This window comes from Mustelus asterias, chromosome 5, assembly GCF_964213995.1.
Source record: "Mustelus asterias chromosome 5, sMusAst1.hap1.1, whole genome shotgun sequence".
NCBI classification, from domain to species: domain Eukaryota; kingdom Metazoa; phylum Chordata; class Chondrichthyes; order Carcharhiniformes; family Triakidae; genus Mustelus; species Mustelus asterias.
Window position 1 is genome coordinate 134,033,713 of NC_135805.1, and position 22,073 is coordinate 134,055,785.

Sequence of the window (22,073 nt, forward strand, 5' to 3'; positions counted from 1 at the left end):
TGTGAAAGAATTTTCGAACTCTACAGACCTATGTATTGGGGTTGCTAGGAGATAGTGGGAAAGAACTTTCGGATTCTACAAACTTACATATTTTCATGCTGCCAGAGAGTAAAATATTATCGGCCAAGGTAAGTGATTCATGCTAAAATGATTGGCTCACGTCCAGCTAGAATGAGCAAAAGAGGCGGGCAAATTATTTTTGAAAAGTGTGTAATTGTAATACTGATAATGCAATTTAGGATAGTTTGGGCTGCCCCAAATTGTTCTCCTACGCGCGTGGACCAGGCCTAGGCAATAATGTACGTCGTCAATCAGAATTACTGTCTCTGAGAGTTCTTTGTATCTGCTGAGCTGTAATTAATAAAGAGAAATCTCTCACATGAAAGCCAGCATAGTACATAGGTCTCTGAAAAGCTCCTACAGAAATCATGGGTGGGATTTTCCAGCTTCACTCGCCCCGAACCAGAAAATCCCGCCTGAGATCAATGGACCATTCCATGGTCTGTCCCTCGCCTGCTCCAATTGCCGTGGCGGACAGGGCGGTAAAATTCAACCCTATATATTGTGAAGATGAAGACAAGCTTTTTGTTTTAAGCAAAATTAATTTACGTTGCCTGAAAATTGCCTTGAAAGATAAATAGGTCAATGGCAAGCAATCAAAAGATAACGAGATAAATGTATTTTTATGGAGTTTTTTTTGCAAGGAATATTTCTCTGTGGTGTTCTTGTAATCTTACACTGTCAAAGAGCTCAAAGGATTCAAATTAATGCCAGATTGTAAGAAGAGGTCAAAGGGTTAAAGTGAATGAGCAGCGAGCGCTCCGAAAGCTAGTGGCTTTTGCTACCAAATAAACCTGTTGGACTTTAACCTGGTGTTGTGAGACTCCTTACTGTGTTTACACCAGTCCAACGCCGGCATCTCCACATCATGACTCATAACCTAACCCAGACTTTATTTGTCTTTCTTAGCTTTACCATGATCACCTTAACTGATTTCGAGAAATGAAGCATTTCCCATTTTCACACTAAGCACCTGTCATATTAATTATGATACACGATAAAGTTCCCACAAACTACCCAACAATTTACTTACCAAAAATCTGACAGGAGCTCTCCACCACCCACAGGTTCATTATATATGATTTATTCTCAAAAATTTTCAAATCACATTTAAGAGATACGCTATATTAAAACCAGAAAACAACTATCATGTGAAGAAAATCCATTTTTATAATCATTTACAATGAAAACATCATTTAAAATATTTACATAGATTCATCAGTAAAAAGATTGATGAATAACAACAGAAAAAGGTAGTATACAAGCAATAGTCTACAATGTTGAAGCAACAAAGATAATAGCCAAGTAACAAGGTGACAATTTTACAAAATATAGTTGGATGTATAGTTTTATTCTCAATGCACTCTTTATCTAAAACTTTAATACAACACTTACATTGTAGTGATTGCCTGTTTAAGCATCAAAACAGTGCAATAGTTAACAGCCAACTCTTGCAACTGGAATTAATAGGTTGAAATAGTACAACATAAAACTTCAGAAATGTACAACCACAACTGGTTCGAATAAGAACATGATATCTTTGTATAATTATTCATAAGTGTGCGCCACTGCAAATTGCCTACAAAGCGTGCATTATTTCAGGAAAGAATCCATACAACGGTAACAGCAAGAGCTGTGGTTTTTAAACTTTTTAAATTTTGACATATATAGTAGCTCATGCTAGAACTATCTGTTTGGCTAATAATCAGAAGTAATAAAACTACTTAAAAAGTTATTCTACCAGCTTCTTGTATTGTTAATTAGTATTTAAGAGCAGCAAGACATGGTTGTAAATACTGTATGTTGTACAAGAAAACACACAAGTGAAATCATGTCATCATAACATTGCAACATGAACTGGCATCCTAGTTGACAAGTACAGATATACCATTTATTTCTGCTTTAAATTATCAGGACAAAGTTCAGAGATAAGCATTTTTGGTTCTGTACTGACAAGTTAGTCAGTAGTAGACTCTGGAGAACTCTTTCTCCTCTTGTTTTTGCTTCTGTCACTGTGGTCCCTTTTATCATGGTCTGTGTCCCTGGGGTGTTTATCCCAATCTGCATCTTTTTCTCTTTCTTGTACCTTCTCTCTATGCTTGTTCTTACTTCTTCCCTTTCCTCTATCTTTGTCACTATCATGATCTTCATTTTCAGATTTATCATCTCTTTCTTTACTTCGCTCTTTTCTCGACTCTGCATTATCATGGCTCCTCTCTTGTTCTTTACTTCGTTCTTTTCTCAACTCTAGACTATCATGGCTCCTCTCTCGTTCTCTGTTTCGTTCTCTTCTTGAGTCGCCACCATCATGGCTCTTTTCATATTCTTTGCTGCTTCCTCTTCTGGAGTCTGCACCGTCATGGCTCTTTTCTCTTTCTTTACTTTGTCCTCTTCGGGAGATTGCACGATCATGTCTTCTTTCTCTTTCTTTACTTCGTTCTCTTCTCGATTCTGCACGATCATGCCTCCTTTCCCGTTCTTTTCTTCGCTTTCTTCTTGACTCCGCATTATCATGGCTTCTCTCTCTTTCTTTACTTCGCTTTCTTCGCGACTCTGCACTATCATGGCTCCTCTCTCGTTCTTTACTTCGTTTTTTTCTTGACTCTGCACTATCATGGCTCCTCTCTCGTTCTTTACTTCGCTTTCTTCTCGACTCTGCACTATCATGGCTCCTCTCTCGTTCTTTACTTTCTGCACTATCATGGCTCCTTTCTCTTTCCTTATATTGGTCCCGATCTTTATCTCTATGCCTGTCCTCATGACGACTTCTCTTTTCTCTGTCTCTCCCTTTATCACGGTCTCTGTCCCTATCCCGTTCTGAATCTCGGTCCCAGTATTTGTCCCTCTCTCTTTCTTTGTGCCTATCTTTTCTTCGATGATAAGAATCACTATAATACCTATGTCTATGCTCCTTGCTAAAATTATGTTCTGAGCGTTGGCTAAATCTTTCCCAAAGATCACAATGATGCCTTTCTTGTCTATGGTCATCTTTGAGAGGTTGAAAATTTGATGCTCCTGCATTTAGTGCATACCTGTTAACATCAATTGGGCGGTCAGGGGTAAAAGGTGGCATTACTTGACCATGTGCAAGGTGCATAAGACCCAAGTGGTGTTGTGGTGGACAGGGCATTGGCGGTAGCCAAGGCATCATGTGGTTTGGGCCCAAGGCATGGGGTGCACCAAGATCGGGAGAATGAAATCTCAAATGCGGATCCCTTTGAAGGCTAAATGGTGGTGGAGGAAGTGGTGGGGGCCGGACTGGCATGAATGAAGGCATCAAATTACCTGGTGGTTGAAAATTTGCATTAGGCAGCCCTCGCTGAAATGGAAAACCAGAAGGGTGACCTTGAGCTTGGGCAAAGTTGTGTAGCTGAGGTAATGGTGGAGGGAAGATGTTTCCACTTGGTACTGGGTTACCTGAAGGGCCACCACTTGGCAATGATGTGGGCACTGCTGACACTTGAGTTTGATTCTTTGTAGGCACAGCATTTGAAGAGAATTCAAAATGTGAACCAGAGCGCTGACCATGGAAAGAAGGTAATGGGACAGTTTCTCTTCGGATTGACTGTACAGTCTCAATAGTGTGTGTTTCTACTATTTCTGCATCAGAAAGAGTTTCTTCTTTATGTAAAGAACCTGCAGCTTCTGTTTCTGGCACTGTATTTGAGATATTGCGAAAGACTGGTTGAGAAACCTCTGTAACACGAGGTGCTGATCCTTGCACCTGCTCACTGGATTGCTGACTTTGAGTATTAGCAGGGTCTCTGGGAACTTGCTTGGCAGATATTTCTTGTTCAGTTTCTAAGCACATCTCAGCAACTTCTTCTGCATCCTTTATGTTTTCATCTTCACTGTTATCTTTCCTGTTATCCAAGTATTGTTCCTCTGTGTTGTCCTCCACAGTCTTGCTCACTGCAATTGTACCTTGTTGTTTTCGAACGGCCGCTTGTCTCGGGTCTCGGTTTACATTGACAACCTGTGAGACTCTTGCTAGAGCTTCTTGTGTAGAATCTACTTCTTCAGCATGTGTAGCGGGCTCAAGTAAAGATGACTCAATCTTGGGGGGCATAGGCTGAGACGGTGAACTACTTGGAGCTTCTTTTTGCTCTTTTGAGGTTTCTATTTTCACCTTCTTTACCTTGTAGTGGTGTCGAAGTTTCTCATGTTCTTCTTTGTGATTTGGTTGTGATTTCATAGCTGCAAGACTTGAAAGAAATGCTTCCGTTGAAACATCTGGAGGCTTGTCTTTTAGCGTGAGAGTTGTAAGGAACCCACTTGCCTTTGAAGTTTCTTCAACTTTGACATCTTCCGAGACATTATCGGACTTCTCATTTTCCTCTGGCGGATCATGTAAAATATCTTTAGCATTCTGTTGAGCTTCACCTGTTTCTTCAGGATGTGACAGTTTTGCATCTTTACTAACTGGAGGCTCTCCTAACTCGGGTCCAGTGCTGGAGACAGACTTCTGCTCAGGTTCCTTCTCGGCATCACCCAACAGACTCTGGAGAATATCATCCAGTGGTCTGTTGGATAATTCAAGACATGAGGATTGGTTTTCCCACCCCACCAAAACCCCAGGAAGAAATCTTAATGGTTTTGTAGATAGGATAGGAATAGGTTCAGCTGGTGATGATGGAGGTGTTTTCAAAATCTGAGGTTCAACTGGAGATGTCTGTTTGGGTTTGCTTCTAAATTTAGGCAACACAGAAGTGAAGGAATTAAAAAATTGGTTTTCTTCATCATCATCATCATTTTCAGCTTCTTCTTCCACATACTCTGGTTTGCTTTTCTTCTCTTGAGGCAAAACACTCGGCAGCTTCTCCGTTTCGGACACTTCTTCAGAAGGTGACGCACTAAATAATCTCTTTGTTCTTTGTCGAATTATTAGCCCAAGGAGAAGGTTCCGGCGAATTACTTCGAGTCCTGTCAATAATAATTAATGATACGTCATTACATTAAAATGATGATGCATTTACACACACACACAAAACTGATGCAAATAAGAACAGTATAATCCTGAATGACTAATGGTACTGGCACAACAGTACAGTGGTTATGTTATGGAACTTACAGAGGCCTGGGCTAGTAATCTAGAGAACGCACTGCATTGTCTTCTCTTGTGTGGATGTATTAGTTCCCAAAAATATTTTTAATTAAGGTTACACCTCAGGCAGTCTTGATCCAGTCTCCCTTCAGGTCAGGTGGGGGAAGGGATGCAACAGTGCACATATCAGGTCTGCCTCCATACTGCATGCTGGTTCAAAAAAAAGTCAGCCTATACGTGTGCACAATAAAAGACTTGCAGGTATATAGCACCATTTACAAGTACCTGATGTCCCAAAGTGCTTTTCAGCCAATGAAGCACCTTTGAAGTGTAGTCACTGTCATAATGTTGGAATCATAGAATCCTGCAGTGCAGTAGGAGGCCATTTGGCCCATTGAGTCTGCACCGACCACAATCCCACTCAGGCCCTATCCCCATAACCCCATGCATTTACCCTAGCTAGTCCCCCTGACACTAAGGGGCAATTTAGCATGGCTAATCCACCTAACCCGCACATCTTTTTTTTGGAGTGTGGGAGGAAACCAGAGCACCCGGAGGAAACTCACGAAGACACAGGGAAATTGTGCAAACTCCACACAGACACTGACCCAAGCCAGGAATTGAACCCGAGTCCCTGGCGCTGAGGCAGCAGTGCTAACCACTGTGCAACTATGCAGATGCCAAGGTAGCCAATGTGAGCACAGCAAGCTTCCACAAACAGCAACGGGCTAACGACCAGATAATTTAGTTTTGTGATGTTGGATGAATTTTAAACAAGACACCAGAAATGGGATAACTCTCCTACTCTTTTTCAAATTAGTGCCATAAGATATTTTATGTCCAGCTGAGCGAGCAGATGGGGCCTCAGTTTAATATCTTATCTGAAAGACTGTGCCTCCAACAGTGCAGCATTCCCCGAATACTGCACTAGGATCAGAGCCTTGATTTTTATGCTCAAGTCCAAGAGTGGGACCTAAATCCTCAACCTTCTGCATGTGAGGTGAGTGTTAGCAACTGAACTGCAGTCAACAACTAAAATCCCATTGACTTGACTGAAAATAACTGAAACACTTTTTAACTACAAGATTGCTGGTGGTGGAATCATACAGTTTTGAATTTTATTGGTAATAATACCAGTTGGATATACTATTATTTTAAATAATAGCTTTAATATATTTATAATAAATTAATTGATTAATTTAAATAATTTAACAACAGCAAAAAAAGGAAAATGATTAACTACCTGAAATTTGTGCTAACTTAGGATGCAAAGCTGGGCTGAAAAATGGCAAATGGAGTTTAACCCTGATAAATGTGAGGTGATTCATTCTGGTAGGACTAATTTAAATGTGGATTACAGGGTCAAAGGTAGGGTTCTGAAGACTGTGGAGGAACAGAGAGATCTTGAGGTCCATATCCACAGATCTCTAAAGGTTGCCACTCAAGTGGATAGAGCTGTGAAGAAGGCCTATAGTGTGTTAGCTTTTATTAACAGGGGGTTGGAGTTTAAGAGCAGTGGGGCTATGCTGCAACTGTACAGGACCTTGGTGAGACCACATTTGGAATATTGTGTGCAGTTCTGGTCACCTCACTATAAGAAGGATGTGGAAGCGCTGGAAAGAGTGCAGAGGAGATTTACCAGGATGCTGCCTGGTTTGGAGGGTAGGTCATATGAGGAAAGGTTGAGGGAGCTAGGGCTGTTCTCTCTGGAGCGGAGGAGGCTGAGGGGAGACTTAATAGAGGTTTATAAAATGATGAAGGGGATAGATAGAGTGAACGTTCAAAGATTATTTCCTCGGGTGGATGGAGCTATTACAAGGGGGCATAACTATAGGGTTCGTGGTGGGAGATACAGGAAGGATATCAGAGGTAGGTTCTTTACGCAGACAGTGGTTGGGGTGTGGAATGGACTGCCTGCAGTGATAGTGGAGTCAGACACTTTAGGAACATTTAAGCGGTTATTGGATAGGCACATGGAGCACACCAGGATGATAGGGAGTGGGATAGCTTGATCTTGGTTTCAGATAAAGCTCGGCACAACATCGTGGGCCGAAGGGCCTGTTCTGTGCTGTACTGTTCTATGTTCTTTCTTGTAATAACCAAGACTACCCTCTGAAGTTGTGAATTAGGACCCTATATATCAAACTTTAACTGCGTTAATATTCCAAAAGTAAGTTAAAATATACATTATGATAAAAGTAAAATACTGTGGATGCTGGAAATCTGAAATAAAAATAGAAGTGCTGGAGAAACTCAGCAAGAAACGCAGCATTTGTGGAGAGAGGAAAAGTTAGCGTTTTCAATCTCTTCTTTGGAACTGAAAAGAGGAGAGAGGAAGATGTGTTTGGTGGCAGCAATGGTGGAGAATGAATGTGGAGGGTTGTAGGGTGGAAAGTGAGGACAAAAGGAATTCTACCGTGGTTGTAGGAGGGAGCGGAACGTGTGAAAGCAGAGGTGTTGGAAACGGGTGGGACAGGGTTGAGGGTCCTATTAACCACAATGGGATGGATCATCTGTTGAGGAAAAAGGAAGACATATCATAAGCACGTTTGATCAGAGCAGATACTGGAATAGATGCAATGGAGACAGGAAAGCTGGGAGAATGGAATGGAGTCCTTACACGTGTAAGAAACAGTAGTTGCGGTAGCTGTGGGAGTTGTTGGGTTTGTAATGAACATCATTACTGGAATTATTTGAGGATATAACGAGTGCGGTTGACAGAGGGGAACTGGTGGATGTGGTGTTTTTGGATTTCCAGAAGGCATTTGATAAGGTGTCTCACAAAAGGTTGCTGCAGAAGATTAAGGTACACTGAGTTGGGGGTAAAGTGTTAGCGTGGATTGAGGATTGGCTATCTAATAGGAAGCAGAGAGTCGGAATGGGTGCTTTTCCGGTTGGCAATCAGTGACTAGTGGCATGCCGCAGGGATCGGTGCTGGGGCCTCAACTATTTACCATATACATAGACGATCTGGAGGAGGGGACCGAGTGTAGGGTAACAAAGTTTGCGGATGACACAAAGATGGCTGGGAAAGCAAATTGCATGGAGGACACAGAGAGTCTGCAGAGAGATTTGGATAGGCTAAGTGAGTGGGCAAGGATCTGGCAGATGGAGTATAACGTTGGTAAGTATGAGGTTGTCCACTTTGGAAGGAATAATAATAAAATGGACTCTTATTTAAACGGTGAAAAATTACAACATGCTACTGTGCAGAGGGACCTGGGGGTCCTTGTGCATGAATCACAAAAACTCAGTTTGCAGGTGCAGCAGGTAATCAAGGCGGCAAATGGAATGTTGGCCTTTATCGCGAGAGGGATGGAGTATAAAAGCAGGGAGGTTATGCTGCAACTGTACAGGGTACTGGTAAGGCCGCACCTAGAGTACTGTGTACAATTTTGGTCCCCTTATTTAGGAAAGGATATATTAGCTTTGGAGGGGGTACAGAGAAGGTTCACCAGGTTGATTTCGGAGATGAGGGGGTTAGTTTATGAGGAGAGATCGAGTAGACTGGGCCTGTACACACTGGAGTTTAGAAGGTTATGGGGAGATCTTATAGAGACATATAAGATAATGAAGGGGCTAGATAGGGTAGAAGCAGCGAGGTTATTTCCACTTACAATGGAAACAAGAACTAGGGGGCATAGCCTCAAAATACGGGGGAGTCAATTTAGAACAGAGTTGAGGAGGAACTTCTTCTCCTAGAGGGTAGTGAATCTTTGGAATTCTCTGCCCAATGAAGCAGTAGAGGCTACCTCGTTAAATGTGTTTAAGTCACAGATAGATAGATTGTTAACCATTAAGGGAATTAAGGGTTATGGGGAGCGGGCGGGTAAGTGGAACTGAACCCACTATCAGATCAGCCATGATCTTATTGAATGGCGGAGCAGGCTTGAGGGGCTAGATGGCCTACTCTGCTCCTATTTCTTATGTTCTTCTTATCAGTAGAAAGCCTATCACCAGAAATGGAGACAAGAGAAGTCAAGGAAGGAAAGAGGAGTGCTGGAGATGGACCATGTGAAGGGGCAAGAAGGATGGAAATTGGATTTTTTCCAGGTCTGGGTGAGAGCAGGAAGCGGCACTGATACATTCATCAATATACTAGAGAAAATGCTGAGGACAGGGCCTGAGTAGGACTGGAACAAGAAATGTTCCACATATTCCAAACAAGGCAGGCAGGCACTCACCAGGTCCATCTAATGGTAACAACTGGTAAGGAAGGTTTTCCACGGCACCCAATGGAATAAGGTACATGTCCTTAACTTGCTTCACATTGTTGGCAACTACCCCATATCGTTGCCTGCTGTTGAAGTATGCATACAATGAGGTGTACGTTATCTGATCTTCCTGGTGGGCGGCATGGTGGCACAGTGGTTAGCACTGCTGCCTCGTAGCACCAGGAACTTGGATCACTGTCTGTGTGGAGTCTGCACATTCTCCCCGTATCTGTGTGGGTTTCCTCCAGGTGCTTCGGTTTCCTCCCACAGTCCAAAAGATGTGTGGGTTAGGTGGATTGGCCATGCTAAATTGCCCCTTAGTGTCAGGGGGGCTAGCTAGGGTAAATGCATGGAGTTATGGGGATAGGGCTGGTGGGATTGTGATCAGTGCAGATTCGATGGGCCATATGGCCTCCTTCTGTGCTGTAGGATTCTATGATAACTAGGGCCCATGCAGGTACCCAAGCAACACCTTTTTATTGAGAGGAAGTGAGATAAGTTAAAGGAGAAAAAATACGTTAACTGCTATAGGCACTCACCAGGTCCATCAAATGGTAACAGCCGGTAAGGAATTTTTTCCACAGCACCCAATGGAATAAGGTACATGTCCTTAACTTGCTTCACATTGTTGGCAACTACCCCATATCGCTGCCTGCTGTTGAAGTATGCATACAATGAGGTGTACGTTATCTGATCTTCCTCAGTTACTGGACAGAAACGAATCACACATATCTCCTGTTAAAAGCATGAAGAAAATGAACAATAGTTAACATTTTAAAACTCTGCAACTTGATCTACATGGGATGACACACGACAGCTTTGGCTTTCACTCTAGGGAGGTAACTGTCTGCTGAAGCCACTATTAAAACAGAAAATTATAAAACTTGTTGATAGCTGCAAAAAGAGTCATTCACTGAATGGCAGCCAAGTGCAGCATGGTACAGTGAGTAAGATACGATCTATTTAATTATCCTACAAATAATACAAGGAAATTTCTTTGTCCACATTCTCCATAGGTTCAATTACAGCAGAGCTGCCATTCAAGTCGATAATCTCTCATCAGAACTAGTCAAATTTAAAGATGTAGTAGGTTTTAAGCTGTTCAGATGTTGCCACACCTGTTGAGAATTCCTAACATTTTTTGCTTTAATTTCAGATTTCCAGCATCCACAATGTTTTGCTTCTGTTTCAATAAGAGGAACTGCCGTGATTCTATGGACCTTAACCTCCTTGAAGTAGTAATCAGCGTTTCCACTATGTACCCACTTACCTGTGCTAAATTTCTAAAATACCTGTCTCACACAAACTTCCTGACTCAGACCAGGTGAGATTCAGGCAGCTCAGCGCATCCTTAGGTCTTGAGTCGTTGTTCCAAAGAAGCAGAGTGAAAAGGACACGCACTAGCTGCCATAGAGCAGGTGAGTTTATCAACAACTTTTACCGGTGCACCATAGAAAGCATTCTTTCTGGTTGTATCACAGCTTGGTATGGCTCCTGCTCTGCCCAAGACCACAATAAACTACAAAAGGTTGTGAATATAGCCCAATCCATCACACAAACCAGCCTCCCATCCATTGACTCTGTCTACACTTCCCGCTGACTCGGAAAAGCAGCCAGCATAATTACGGACCCCACCCACCCCGGACATTCTCTCTTCCACCTTCTTCCGTCGGGAAAGATACAAAAGTCTGAGGTCACCTACCGACCAGCTCAAGAACAGTTTCTTCCCTGCTGCCATCAGACCTTTGAATGGACCTACCACGCATTAAGTTGATCTTTCTCCACACCCTAGCTATTACTGTAGCACTGCATTCTGCACCCTCTCCTTTCCTTCTCTATGAACGGTATGCTTTGTCTGTATAGCACGCAAGAAACAATACTTTTCACTGTATACAATACATGTGACAATAATAAATCAAATCAGTTTAGAGGTCTCATTGAAAATAACAGGCCAGTGAGGAGGTAAGTATCTGAGGTAAGTGGTGGGATTTTAGGGTCGGACAGCAAGGAGTGGGATTGGACACCAGTGGGAGGTTCGACATCAGAAGAGGGGGTCAGACATTGGTGGTATGATTCCGAGGGGAGGGGGGAGGTTCAAGAGGGGTCAGTTTGGGATCAGGTCAAGTGGGGTCAAAATGGGGGTGGGAGGTGGTGCACAGCTGGGTCAAGTTGGAGGAGTCCAGGCAGGTGGTCGGGTCGAAAGAGAGACATGGAGAATCCTATATGTGTGTGGGGGGGAGGAATACCATGCTGGTATTCTGGGGGGGTGGGGGGGTTGCTTAGTGGTGGGAGGGGTATTATTCTCTGGAGTCTCATGAATAAGGAGGGGTGTTTCGAGTAGGGCTCAGTCTGGGTTTCTTAAATAGTTATGCCAAAGTTAGAAGTACTTCTATTTCTTCTAACTGTTTCAGGCTAACTATTACCGTAACACTGACAGAAACATCCAAAGTTTGACAATTAAATAACTTTGTCAGATGGTTCCCAGCACTGTGCAATTGTCCAGGGGAAGTTAGTGCTCCTGGACAATTGCAGCGCAAACCCTTACCTGGGAACTTCTGAGAGGGATTCCCCAGCACATCTTTGACGTATCACCCAAATCTGCCAGGAGGTTACAGGCCACTGTGCGTCAGAACATGTGCATCACACGAAAGTTTCTAACACAAATTATTATCTGGCCTAGAATACAGGAAATTTACTGACATAATTCAATCAAGGAAAAATTAGACTGATTGGCGGGGCTGGGGAATCTCAATGCATCAAATGAATGAAGAATATGTAATAAATAAATATTTGTGTAACTTGATGAAGTGAACTTCAATGCTGGCAGCTGTTGAATTATTTAAAACTTGTTTCTTTAGTTCAGGAGCAATGTGCAAATCTTTAGAGCTCGCATACTTCATTTTACGAAGAACACTTCTTTATATGTCAACCATTCAGCCCCTCAAGCCTTTTCTGGTACTGTTTCTGATCATGACTGATCTGTTTTCCAACTTCATTTACTTTGATCCACAAGCCAACAAAAATCTGTTGATTTTACTATTGAAAATTCCAACCATATCATGCTGTTGGGGAAGATGGTTCCAAATTTCTATTATCCTTTCTGTGAAAAATACTTTTCAATGTCACTTGTAAATTACCTAATTAATTTTAAAATTGTTTCCTTGTTCTAAGTTTTTATCTCTAGAGGGAAAAGCTTCTTTGTGTCTTATCCATTTGTTATTTTAAACAGCTCCATTAGATCATCCTTCTAAATTTAGGGGAACGCAAGCCACATTTATGTAATCGGTCCTAATAATGCTATACATGCCAGTATCATTCTGGTGAATGTGTGGTATAGCTCCTGCAAAGTCAACATTTCTTTCCTGAGGTCCAATGTCCTAAAGTGGTGCACTACTTCAGATGGGGTCTGACCAAGGCTCTGCCCAACTAAAGCATCACTCCATCACTTTTGGACTCAAACTCACCCATGCACACAAGCTTTAGTGCACTATGTATAAAACCCTTTGCTCATCGATAGTTCCTAAAGTTTAAAGTTTATTTATTAGTGTCACAAGTAGGCTTATGTTAACACTGCAATGAAGTTACTGTGAAAATCCCCTAGTTGCCACACTCCGCCGCCTGTTCGGGTACACTGAGGGAGAATTTAGCATGGTCAATTCACCTAATCAGCACATCTTTGGACTGTGGGAGGAAACCGGAGCACCCGGAGGAAACTAACGCAGACACAGGGCGAACGTGCAAACTCCACGCAGACAGTGACTCAAGCCAGGAATCAAACCCAGATCCCTGGCACTGTGAGGCAGCAATGCTAACCACTGTGCTAACCACTAGTCATTTGCCATTAAGAAACTATTCCAATTTGCTTTTCCTGGATCCAAAGCAGATAGCCCACACTTCCCTCAGTGCATTCCTCTGCTCTATTGAGTCATTTTGTAATGATGCCTCCAAACTTGAATGTACAATTCTCTTTTCCATCATATGGTGAAAAACTGAGCTTACAGCCCTGGGGAAAACCACTTGTCACGTCATGTCAAAAGGGCGTGCGCCCTTTCCCAAACTGTCATTTCCCACCTCTCAACCAGGGCCAGGGGGACAAATTGCGGGCCCAGATACTTCTCCTGTTTCTGGCCCCTTATCCCATCTCTGCCCTTTACACCTTACCCTCAGGCATGCATGCTATTTTCCCCTTTCAAGATTCATCACTCGATTTGCCATAAACAATCACAGAAAAGTCCTTGCAATATGATAACTCCCATTGTTGGCATCTGATTACAAATAACATCTAATCTGTATATGCAGCTCGAGTCATTAATATTAAAAGCAGCAATGACATAATGCAGTGCCAGTTTTTGTGCACCCTAGGTGATCTTGCTGTGACTGTTAAACAAACCAGAGAGTAAAAGTTTTAGTTTAACAGCATAATGCAATATTGTTAATTTGACAGAAAAATATCCCTTTAGTTATTTATAACACCATGCAGACGATAACACTATTTCAGTGACTGCCTCATTAACATATGCTGTACCTTACATGGTGATAGTAAATGTAAATCTGGGGGAAAGATTATTTTATGGGACTTGAGCTTTGCTGGTGAGGAGAACATTTATTGCCCATCTCTAATTGGCCTTGAAGGAAACTTCTTCCAGCTTTCGCAGTTATGACCCTGGACACTCCAAGCCTGCAGGTCATCATTGTGCACCCTTCTTCAATCACCTTTGATGCTCCCTCCATCACCCTTGACCGTCTTCCCACCATCTTTGGTCAACTGATTGTCAAAGTAGGACTATCTGGCACCACACTGGATCTGTCCACCTTCACCCTCGACATGCCAAGCATCATCTTCAACCTTCCCTCTATCACTAGTGACCTGTTCTCAATCACCCTTGACCTCTCCCTATCATGCTTGATCTCCCCCTATCATGCTTGATCTCCCCCTATCGTGCTTGATCTCCCCCTATCGTGCTTGATCTCCCGCTATCGTGCTTGATCTCCCGCTATCGTGCTTGATCTCCCCCTATCGTGCTTGATCTCCCCCTATCGTGCTTGATCTCCCGCTATCGTGCTTGATCTCCCCCTATTGTGCTTGATCTCCCCCTATCATGCTTGATCTCCCCCTATCGTGCTTGATCTCCCCCTATCGTGCTTGATCTCCCCCTATCGTGTTTGATCTCCCCCTATCGTGCTTGATCTCCCGCTATCGTGCTTGATCTCCCCCTATCGTGTTTGATCTCCCGCTATCGTGCTTGATCTCCCCCTATCGTGCTTGATCTCCCGCTATCATGCTTGATCTCCCCCTATCGTGCTTGATCTCCCGCTATCGTGCTTGATCTCCCCCTATCGTGTTTGATCTCCCGCTATCGTGCTTGATCTCCCGCTATCGTGCTTGATCTCCCCCTATCGTGTTTGATCTCCCGCTATCGTGCTTGATCTCCCGCTATCGTGCTTGATCTCCCCCTATCGTCTTTGATCTCCCGCTATCATGCTTGATCTCCCCCTATCGTGTTTGATCTCCCGCTATCGTGCTTGATCTCCCCCTATCGTGCTTGATCTCTCCCTATCGTGCTTGATCTCCCTCTATCGTGTTTGATCTCCCGCTATCGTGCTTGATCTCCCCCTATCGTGCTTGATCTCTCCCTATCGTGCTTGATCTCCCCCTATCGTGCTTGATCTCCCCCTATCGTGCTTGATCTCTCCCTATCGTGTTTGATCTCCCGCTATCGTGCTTGATCTCTCCCTATCGTGCTTGATCTCCCCCTATCGTGCTTGATCTCCCGCTATCGTGCTTGATCTCCCCCTATCGTGCTTGATCTCTCCCTATCATGCTTGATCGCCTTTGGTAGAGATTGACATTCCCTCTGTCCCCCACAAACCCTTTTAGGCCTGTTATGATCCAACATCCCTCCATCAACCGTGTCCCAACCTCCCTAGACAGCCAGCACCTGAGCTCAATACAAAAGGTCAGTCTCCTCTCTCCGGTCCAAAAAAGCTCTGCATGAAAAAAGCAGCTCCTACTCACTTCAAATCCACCAGGAAGTCTATCTCGCCTGCTACATGCATTGTTTAATAAGTTGCGACCTAAAGGCACGTGTTTCTCATTTGCTGCCGACAATCTCAAAAGTACAATTTAATCCGATGACCATGTGTTTCTACAAGTACCAATGACATGCTAATGTATTAAAACAGCAACCATAAGTGGACTTTAGTCCACCAATTTAATTCCCAACTTTCCTCCAGCCATTGCTAAACTGAGATTTCATCTCCTGCACAATTAAGTACTCCTGCCTGCCTGGTGGCATCATTAGATTTTTCCCTCGGGTGAGCCAGGGATAATTCTTAGCCGGTTTCTGTAAACACAGCCAGAACTGTCACAATCACCAAGAAAACCACTGTTCCCTTCTGCAAGCTTTTCTTCCAATGTTGTGAAACATGTAATTCATGATTCATGTTAATATTTTAGAGATAATGTTTAACCCTGGGAAGGTTATTGTTATGAAGGTAAAGTAATTAAAATGCTGGGCTTTAATAATTGTCAGAATGCCTAAAGAAACAGCATTGAAGAACATTACCCATAACTGTTTCATAGAGTCAGAATAGAAGAGCTAAAGCTATAAAACAGCAGGTTGCTTACTTGGCTGGAGCAATTGTAAATTAAGGAGAAATAGCTTGAAGGTCAGTTTGAACAAGGCTACATCATCATGGAGATGGGTTGAGCTTAGAAAGGCTCTCTGGTTTCAATTTATCTGGTGTGTGCTGGGAGAGGTTTTTAGTTGCAGTTTAAACCTTGTGTGGTTTACAGCTTACTGGGAGAAGTTAGCCAAAATATATGACATTTAGACTAACCTGCACTATAAGCAGAGTAAAACACTAACTCAACAAAAATAGAAAATGCTAGAAAATCTCAGCAGGTCTGACAGCATCTGTGGAGAGAGAACAGAACCAACATTTGAAATCTGGATGACTCTTCATCATTGACCAGATGGAAAATCCTCCTCATTGCCCGGATTTCAGACACAAAGCACTAATTCATAAATCTACCCTTCTAATTGCTGATATTGCTAGCAAACTGTAATAGGAGACATCCACCACCCTGTTAATAGAAGAATCCATGAGCCCATACATTTTAACATTTTAGACAATAATGTTTTGGACCACTATATTCAAGTCTTTTTTCAAAGCATACCTTAGTTCCTGAAGCTTTAATCTTGTCCACATAATCCCAAACCATCTGAGGAGGAATCCTACCTCCTACTTGTATTGTATCTGGCAAATCCTTTAGGAAGGGAAAATGTTATAGCACATTAATTAAACCATTATGAAGCAAAGAACAATTTTCATATTTATTAATTCTCCCGCCCCTGCAATTCTGATTCTTGTCTGCAGCATTTCCCTCTCACAGAAGTCAATCAGTCACTGGAACAAGCAGGTGATGAGTTCTCAGATTACTGATAGCATTATCAGTATGGGCTGTGACTGTAATTTGGTAATGATTTCCTGCTCCCACTGAGAAAGCCACTTCCACTTACAAATGGCCTAGGTTTTAAATTAGCAATGGGGATAAACATGGGCAGAAACTTTCATGTGTTTATTTCTTTTTCTTTTCCCATGGACTTGCGCCAACATCATGCAGCTCACATGGCTAAGAACCAAAACTGCCTTTTTCCTGGTCTTTACCAATGTGACTGCACTACAAGCAATGTAAAGAAAATAACATTTCCTTCTTCATGAAGAAGTGCCTGACATTTCATCATGGAATCCCCACAGTGCTGAAGGTGCTCATTCAGCCCATTGAGCCTGCACTGACAACAATCCCACCCAGGCCTATTTCCGACACCCTATGTATTTACCCTGCTATTCCCCCTGACACTAAGGGGGCAATCAACCTAACCCACACATCTTTGGACTGTGGGAGGCAACTGGAGTAACCGGAGGAAACCCACGCAGATATAGGTAGGATGTGCAAACTCCAAATGGACAGTTACCCGAGGCCAGAATTGAACCCGGTCCCTGGTGCTGTGAGGCAGCAGTGCTAACCACTGTGCCACCATGCCACCCCTATGCCTGACTGATGTGACTGATACTAGGAACTATTAGGTCGGGGAGCAGTGTAGGGGATAATTGTAAGGGGATCAACTCCACTCCTGTGAACTGTGAACATTAACACAATCAATAGTGTAAAATCAATAAATTGATAACTAAATCACACACACTAGAGGTGCTGATGTCTCACTGGTCAATGTCATCAATCTATTGCAGTAGCTTTCTTCCCTTGCCCCCATTATATGTCCTGAAATCAAACAATCAACTGCAAAAGTAATGCTTTTAATTCATTGCCTTTTTTGAAATATTAAACAATGCTTAAGATTTTGAAAAGCTTTGCCAAACTGACTTCTACACAATGAGATTTTTATTTCTGGTCTTGTCACAATGCAGGCACGATCTTACCAAAAAAATTCTAACGCTTAGTTCAAAAAATGAGCCACAATCTGATTCTTGCCAGCAGGGCAAAGCGGCTACTCAGCTCAAAAGGCGCTACTGCGCATGAGCCCTGATCTTCCAGTGCACTGTATCAAGAGTACACAGTGCACTGGGAGATTGTTTCTCACCACTCTCCCCCCCCCAGACTGCCACCTCCAATTTCCATCCCTGATTCCGATCCCGCACAGGGCGATCGCTGCCCCCATGCAGACCTGCCCCCTCCCTCTCGCCCCTGCTGATTGCTGTCCTGATGCAGAGTACACAGCTCCCATGCCCCTGCCTCATCTTCAGGCCCTGAGGCAGGGGCATGGGAGCTGCGTACTCTGCATCAGGCTGGCACTGCCCAAGGTGTACTGCCCATCGTTACCCCCAACCACCCAGGGAGGCTCAATGGCCTCCGGTCTCACTGGTGAAGCCGTTACGCCAGGTCCCCGTTGCTGAGAACCATACATGACCTGACAGTTAGGACCTCCACCGGTGAGGCCTTCAAAGCAAGTAAGCTCGGATGATTATGCCCCGGGTTCACTAATCATACTAAAGTGAGCTTATGAAATTTAAAATCAGCCTTGAGCCTGCTGGTTATTCCAGCAGATCGGGGCTGGCAACATCGCGAGAGGCGAGAACCCGGGCACAAACCCAGTTTTTCTTCTTCTGCATGGTCATACCAGCTCACCACATGGATTGTCCGGCATGATGAGTCGGTAAGTTCGCCTCCGCAGTGTTTTTCTTCCACAGTAATTTTTACCCCCTCCACCTTAGTGATGTTGATTCCTTGCTGCGATTCAGCTTCACAAGATAGGGACCAAGAGGAGCTGCTTTAGTTATGATGACCATTGTCCCCTGCAAACAGCCTCGCTACCAAAGCTCACAAATCAAGAGTGGCTGTATGAGGGATGTTCTTTAAAACTAAAACAGAAGATGCTGGAAAAACTCAGCAGGTCTCACAGCATCTGTAGGGAGAGAAACAGAGTTAATGTTTTGAGTCCAATTTACTCTTCTTCAGGACAACTCTAAAGTAGAGTCATGCGGACTTGAAACGTTATGTTTCTCTCTTCACAGAAGCTGCCAAACCTGCTGAGGATTTCCAGTGTTTTCTGTTTTTATTTCAGATTTCTAGCAGCCGCAGTCTTTTGCTTTTATTTCAAATACTTTAAAATAACTGGCACCCTGACAGTGGTGCTCCAGCAACAAGTCAACACCTTCTGAAGACAGAAAACTGATGAAAACTACAATTACTATATTTCTGTAATGTCAGTATAAATACAAGTTGCTTCTACCATTCATCATATCAATGGAAAAGTAACATAGCAGCTGTTTTCATTTCACGATAGCAAAAACGAGAGCCATCTTTATTGGACAAGATGATCAAGCTGGCTGAAACAATGCATTCTGAGCTATATTTTGGTGTGATAAATTTACACAGCAACAACAATGAAAATGTACATCCAGTACTTTGAAATACTGCAAAAGAAAACCTCGACTGCACTAGTAAAATTAAAATGGACACAAAATGGGAACAGCACCTCTGTTAGGTGATCCGCTGAACCAGAGACTGGATAGGCTTTGGTAACAAACTTTGCCACACTAGGCATGTTGATAAATCCCTTCCAGAGAGAATCCAGTCGAGCAAGAAACCTTGATTCATCTTCTGCAATATCATATGTGTCTGACCTGATTTAAGAAAGTAAGAATGGAACACAAAATGAAACTACGAATATTTCTACAGTATAAAACAAAGTTCAAATTACGGTTTCTCACATTATGTGGGGGTATGCTTTTGTGAACAGTAACTATGCACATATTGAGAATCCTACAGTGCAGTCTCAAATAACTATCCCCACCTTGTCATAGAAGAGGTTGCTGGCTGTGGTGATTCAGGTCTCTCTCCCACTGTTGAATCAAAGGACAAAATAGTGGAAGCAGAGGAAAGAGCATCTGCTAAAAAGGCCATTTCAGCATCAACATCTGACTGGCGTCTCATCACACTTGTTGCCACTTTGGCTTTAGGCAGATGGAGTTCTTCAGCAGGTGGTGCCATTCGACCTGAACATAAAAGCATGTTACAAAGAATCCCATCACAAGTCATAGTACTTTTTAAGACTAATGACCAAATCAACATGCAAGGTCAGATATGCCGAAAGAGCAAGATGGTTTAATAATATTTTGGCACCTCACATTACTATTGGAGCCATTGTAGTCTTTGGAATTTTTTTTGCCCTGTTACTAGAGTTAAAATTAGTTGGCAGTTAGAAAACTAATAAAATGTTCAATGTAAATGCAACTTTTACTGGTGTCATCAGTGGTGAGCCATATGTAGCTTCAGCTCAAATGAACTTACTTATTTCTAGGAAGAGTTTATAATGTTTTCTTCTGACCTGAGAACCAAACTTAAGCTCCTGACAAAATATAGAAATCTTGGGTATCTTAAAATAATAGTTCCATGGTATACTTTCCGATATAAAACAATTCATTGAATCAAAAAATCCAAACCCCAATGAATTTTTCTTGCGAGTTAAAATGAGGAATGACAAGTAGGAAAAATACGAATCAAATGCTGTACAATATCATCAACTTACAGTGGACTTTGTTAATGCAAATGAAATAAGCCACACAAACTGCATATACCAAACGAAAAAACATTAGCAACTTTCTTCTGTAGAAAACCAACACATGTCCAATAGGTTAACCAATTTAATTGCTTATAATCAACCAATTTTCTCCAGTCATCCATGAATTGAGCAACCTCATCCTTTCCTTTCAGCCAGGAGCAATGCTTAAATTTTCCTGTGGTATGTCTACTACCATAGATCTTGAGATCATATCTACAACCTGTCACTCTGGATTTGTCCAGTTATAGCAACAATCCGATATATCAGACAAATCAGGTCTACAAACTATAAGCACTTAAACTGTAGTTAAATTGTATTCCTGCTCTGTTGCTGCTTACTCTCTTAACTTCCAATCATTTGGAACCACACCAACAGGAACTGAGTGGTTTAGTTGGGGCATTGTTTATTTTAATAAACACTATTGTCTGGTATAAGGTATTTCAGGTAATAAACAGACATTTGTGTAATTCCCCAACAATTAAGTTCCTTCTGTCCCCAGACATACTACTGCTAATGCACAATAGGATCAATGGCTTCTAAATGTGCTGTAACTTTTATGATGCTGAATTTCCCCCGACTTCATGTTTCCTCACTTGTTCCAATGCAAACAGTGCCCATGCGAGCATGAACTGCTCAAAATAGCCAAAATAACAGCAGGTTTCGGAGCATGCTTCTGGTTTTGTCGAAACTTAACATATTTCAACACATCCAGCAACTAAGACCAATTAACAAAAAGTTAGCATGATTGCCAAAGTATAACATTATTGGCTCCAGCAGGGTTGTTCAGTTTATAAATGTTTAAGAAATCAGTTCTACAGTTCTATAGGAGGGTCAATGGACTCGAAACGCCAACTGTGTTTCTCTCTCTGCTCAGATGCTTTCATCACAACAATGCTGTTTAAGGCTTCAGGTTTCTGGCTTGGGCTACAAACTTGAATCACTTAAGCCTGATATTTTAACAAATAAGCTGATACAGAAGGCTACATTAAAATGATATACAGACACATGGGAAGGGGTTTCAAATTGTCACTAGGGATGGGTGGTTGCTCAAACTTGTTCATCGGGTAGGCGTGCCAGTTTCCTGGCACAAAACCGGAAGTCTGAGTTTGAATGGTACTGATGGGAATCAGAAGAGGCAGCCTGCTCGCTCTGTGTAATTGGCCAATTAAATGTATCAACACGCTCGTTGGCAGCTCCTTTAAAGGCTTAGATTTAGTTACTAATGGGTTGATTCAATGCACTGTCAGAATAAAGGCAGGATGGAGGAGGCGGTGACATAGTGAGCAGCGATCAAGGACAGCAGGACAGAGGCAAGATTGAAGCAGGAAGGTTGAGCGATGGCCCTCATTCACAGGCAAGCAACTGTGCTCAGTGATAAGTAATATCCTTAATATCTTTTGAAGTACTGACATGGGGTTTTGTGAGTTAGTGGGGATGTTGAGGGTTTCACGCAGACTCTGTAATCCAATGTTAACGAAGAAGAAATGGGATTTAACTTTTCCAAGCTTGGCCCAACCAATGATGACAAGCAGCATCTGCCAGAGCTGAGGCAGACACCTTGGCAGCAGGAGTGAGGAAGAAGAGACAGGAAGATTCCAGAGTCTGCACCTAATATGGTCGTCACCAGCATATTCCTTTGCCAACCCTCACCTCCCATTTTCCTGTGTTCCG

At 42.7% G+C, this 22,073-nt stretch overlaps 1 protein-coding gene across 3 annotated transcripts in view; it reads right to left on the minus strand.

The window, feature by feature from the left end:
* Positions 1 to 1,136: 1,136 nt before the first annotated feature.
* phf3 (PHD finger protein 3) overlaps positions 1,137 to 22,073 on the minus strand; it is a 152,828-nt gene continuing 131,891 nt past the window's right edge. For all 3 annotated transcript variants that reach the window (XM_078213310.1, XM_078213309.1, XM_078213308.1), the window contains 5 exons: positions 19,635 to 19,836; positions 19,317 to 19,464; positions 16,499 to 16,588; positions 9,858 to 10,053; positions 1,137 to 4,983 (listed from right to left, as the gene is read on the minus strand). In XM_078213310.1, coding sequence (XP_078069436.1) covers positions 2,018 to 4,983; positions 9,858 to 10,053; positions 16,499 to 16,588; positions 19,317 to 19,464; positions 19,635 to 19,836 — 3,602 coding nt within the window. In that variant the 3' untranslated portion in view covers positions 1,137 to 2,017. The remainder of the gene's footprint in view (positions 4,984 to 9,857; positions 10,054 to 16,498; positions 16,589 to 19,316; positions 19,465 to 19,634; positions 19,837 to 22,073) is intronic.